The 3,411-nt window shown below is 38.5% G+C and overlaps 1 protein-coding gene across 1 annotated transcript; it reads right to left on the reverse strand.

Annotated features, from left to right (window-relative positions):
• Window positions 1-664: 664 nt before the first annotated feature.
• LOC104219808 (germin-like protein subfamily T member 2) lies at window positions 665-1,630 on the reverse strand. Its single transcript, XM_009770551.2, has one exon. It carries the CDS (start codon window positions 1,539-1,541, stop codon window positions 861-863), a length of 681 nt encoding a protein of 226 aa, XP_009768853.1. The 5' UTR covers window positions 1,542-1,630; the 3' UTR covers window positions 665-860.
• Between the last annotated feature and the right edge of the window lie 1,781 nt (window positions 1,631-3,411).

Below are 3,411 nucleotides of genomic sequence, written 5' to 3' on the forward strand. Positions count from 1 at the left end.
CTCATTGAAGAAGTATTAGGCATGTGCCTAATAAGAGTTTTCTTTGGTTTGGTAGCCAACCTTGTTGACTTGGTTTGGTTGGTAGCCAACCTTGTTGAATTAGTTTGGTTTGGTAGCCAACCTTGTTGAATTTCTTTGGTTTGGTAGCCAACTTTGTTGAATTGTGAAAAGTGTGTGTAAATTGTCAAATATTGTAGGCTTTAGAGGGTGAAGCTTTGGCTATAAAAGGAGAGCTTCAACTCTCATTTCTACACACCAACAAAGAGAGAAAGAAAGAGTAAGGTTTCACAGACAAGGTATAAGAAAATAGTCTGTGAGGAAAATAGAGAGTGAGCGATATTGTAGTGAGGTGGGAATATCAAAAGAGGGTTATTTCTTTTGAGTGTTGTAGTGGTCTTTGGAGTATTTACCTCCGACCTACAAAGTTGTAAAATTCCTTACTATAGTGATATCAGTTGCTCCTCTCGGGGTCGTGGTTTTTTCCCTTATTCAGAAGGGTTTTCCACGTAAAAATTTTGGTGTCATTGTTACTCTTTTATTCTTGTTAATTACCGTATCTCGGTGCTACATTATTATTCCGCTTTATTACCGTGAATATTATTTTGGTAAGGGGTTTATTCCCAACAAACAGAATCATTGGACAGCTCATATGTACACGTCCATAGGAAATTAATAACAATTCTTGTTGCTCTTCTGCATTATTGATGATTACACAATACATACCTGGAGATCTATGAGCCAGATGAAAGGTTGGACAAAATACACAGCTAACACTTGAGAGCAAAAGTTTATATTTTACGCTTTTCTTTTCCATTCTGTTATTCAGCTGTTATAGCTTTTACTGCTGAGACAATGGAGTTTTAAGCACCAAACTTGCCCTTGATGCCATCAATGACACTTGCTTCAACTTGGAAGGTCTTAGTCAACACATCATCGGGAATGGGTGGCGTCGAAGCAAATAGTGTAGTTGGAAGGACGATTGCGCCTGGCAAATGACTGTTAAAAGCTGTGAAGGTCAATGCCTTCCCCTTACCAACATTCATTTGAAAATGCACTAGTCCTCGGGGTACCACAAACATCTGCCCTGCAGTCAAAACTTTGGAATAGAACTTGTTGTCCGTTGTCACGAACGCAACAAAGAGTTTCCCCTTGATGACAACCCCGGACTCAGTTGCACGAGGGTGGATATGGGGTGAACTCAACCCTCCCGGGGCATAGTCAACTCGATTCATTGAGAGACCTAGCGTGTTCAAGCCTGGGAAAGAATGAACACTTCCTGGGGTCACGCTGTATCCAAATACATTGTCTGTGTTTCCTTCTTTGCCTAGACCATCAAAGAAGAAGTCATCCGAAGTAACTTCGGAAGCAGGTTTGCAAGGAAAGCCGTTAAGAGATGTTGATGTGCTGTTCAGAATTCCAACACAGAAATCCTGCAGTGGATCAGGATCAGCTGAATGAGAAGGAAAAGGTAAGACTACCAGAATTATCAACAAGAATGTCACACGAGTAAGAAACTCCGACTGAGACTTCATGGTAGCCATTGGATAGTGTTGTAGACTGAAAATTGATTCAAAGAATAGTGTGGCACTGTACTAATAATAGCACAGGAATTCAAGGCCTATTTATTAGTGAAGCCAGCCTTGGTCATCTCTAGCAAGAAAGCAACCTGTTAACATCAAATCATATATACATAAAGAAAGGAAATTTAGTTGAGGTTAGTTGGCACTTTGACAACAGATGAATGCAACGTTTCAACTTCTGTAAGGAGATGAAATAGTCAGTCGAATAGCTACTAAGTTTAACTTGGGGATTACGACCTCTGTGAATTATTGTATCATTTGTCAAAGCAATGAATCGTTCAACTCCTTTTTAATCAGGTGGTTCATCCTAGCCCTTCCCATGGTATAACAAGCCAATGAGTTGAATCAGTCCTAAATTCATAAACTAGGGCAGTCCGGTGCACTAAGCTCCCGCTATGCGAGGGTGCGGGGAAGGGCCTGACCACAAGGGTCTACTAAAGTTGATAAACCATGATTTGAACTAAATGCAATGCTCATATGCAGCCACACTTGTTTATCTTTTTAAATTGTCAGGATATATAGAGCCAAGAGCTTCTGGAAGCTGCGCCGACTTTAGAACAACAGAGAAGCTCTAATATCTTTCAACTGGAATACTAGACTATTGCTAGGAAAAATGATCTAATTGGAGGAAAATTGAGTAGGTAAACCTACCCATGCACATTATTTTTGTGAAATTGGCATATGACATAATCAACAAAAATTCAAATACTGGAAAAAGTCGTTTATTTGCCTGACATTGAGATCCTGAGAAAGAATTCAATCTATGCTTCTTTTCTTCCTGATAAATTTTATTGGGAAGATGACGTCCATGTTTGTTGGAATATGATTTTTCCATAACGTAATTAGAATACCGCATGTTGCATGCAATGTAATCTATTTAATTTCTTTGACTATACCACGATGATAATGGAATTTGAAGAGTGACAAGTTATTGTATGTAAAATAACTATCATGTTTGGCAAGGTAAACTTAAAAACAATAGTATGTGCTAGATAGTAAGACAAACACTATATCTGTTCTATCTGTTAAGCCTTTCAAATTTTTGGAGTCGATAATCTACAGGTGGATAATAACTTGCTGGAGGTTATTTTATCTGATATTTTATTTACTTCAGATATTGTAGATTTGGTAAAGTAAATAACAGAAATGGTAGATATCTTTCACTGCCCTATTTCTATATCACATTTGCTCATGGCTGCAGTTGAAATCTCTTTCACCCAAAGACTCTGGACCTAGAAGTTTAAGTAGTATTAGGCACCATGGTTGTGAGAAATTATGTGATGGTCAAGTAAAGTTATTGAATTAGTTGATTTTGATATCTTCCTCAAGCATCCTATGAATGCTTGAACTCTTGCAACCACATTTCTCGTAAGAAATGCATTCATGAAAACATTGAAAACTTGTGCTCTCTTTTGATTTGAACCTTTTGGATGAAACTGATTTGCCACTAGACTGACTCTAGTCAGTTCTCTTGAGGTAGTGTCAACAGGAAAGCACCTCCAGTGCTTTCCATAATTTACTTGCAGAAGTTTCCTTTGTGTATGGATATTTCTGCTCTCTAGCAAGGTAGGATCGAATGGTACCGCAAGCAACACGGTTGATAATTCTCCAATCTTCTTCTCCAATAACATCTGGTTTCTTTTCTTCAATGGCCAGATCTAGCCCTTGTTGAAAAAGGACATCTAGAACCTCGCCTTGCCACATCCCAAAATGTCCGGACCCGTCAAAAATTTCTACCGCAAATTTCGCATTTGACACAATTCTTGTCATAAGCGAAGATGCCAATGATGACGTATTGTTGACACTTGATGTAGATTCTTCTTGTTTATTG

Source organism: Nicotiana sylvestris, chromosome 3 (assembly GCF_000393655.2).
Source record: "Nicotiana sylvestris chromosome 3, ASM39365v2, whole genome shotgun sequence".
Lineage (NCBI taxonomy): Eukaryota > Viridiplantae > Streptophyta > Magnoliopsida > Solanales > Solanaceae > Nicotiana > Nicotiana sylvestris.

Coding starts and splice junctions, on each gene's coding strand:
- LOC104219808 (XM_009770551.2), bottom strand. CDS start 1,541: ATGGCTACCATGAAGTCTCAGTCGGAGTTTCTTACTCGTGTGACATTC.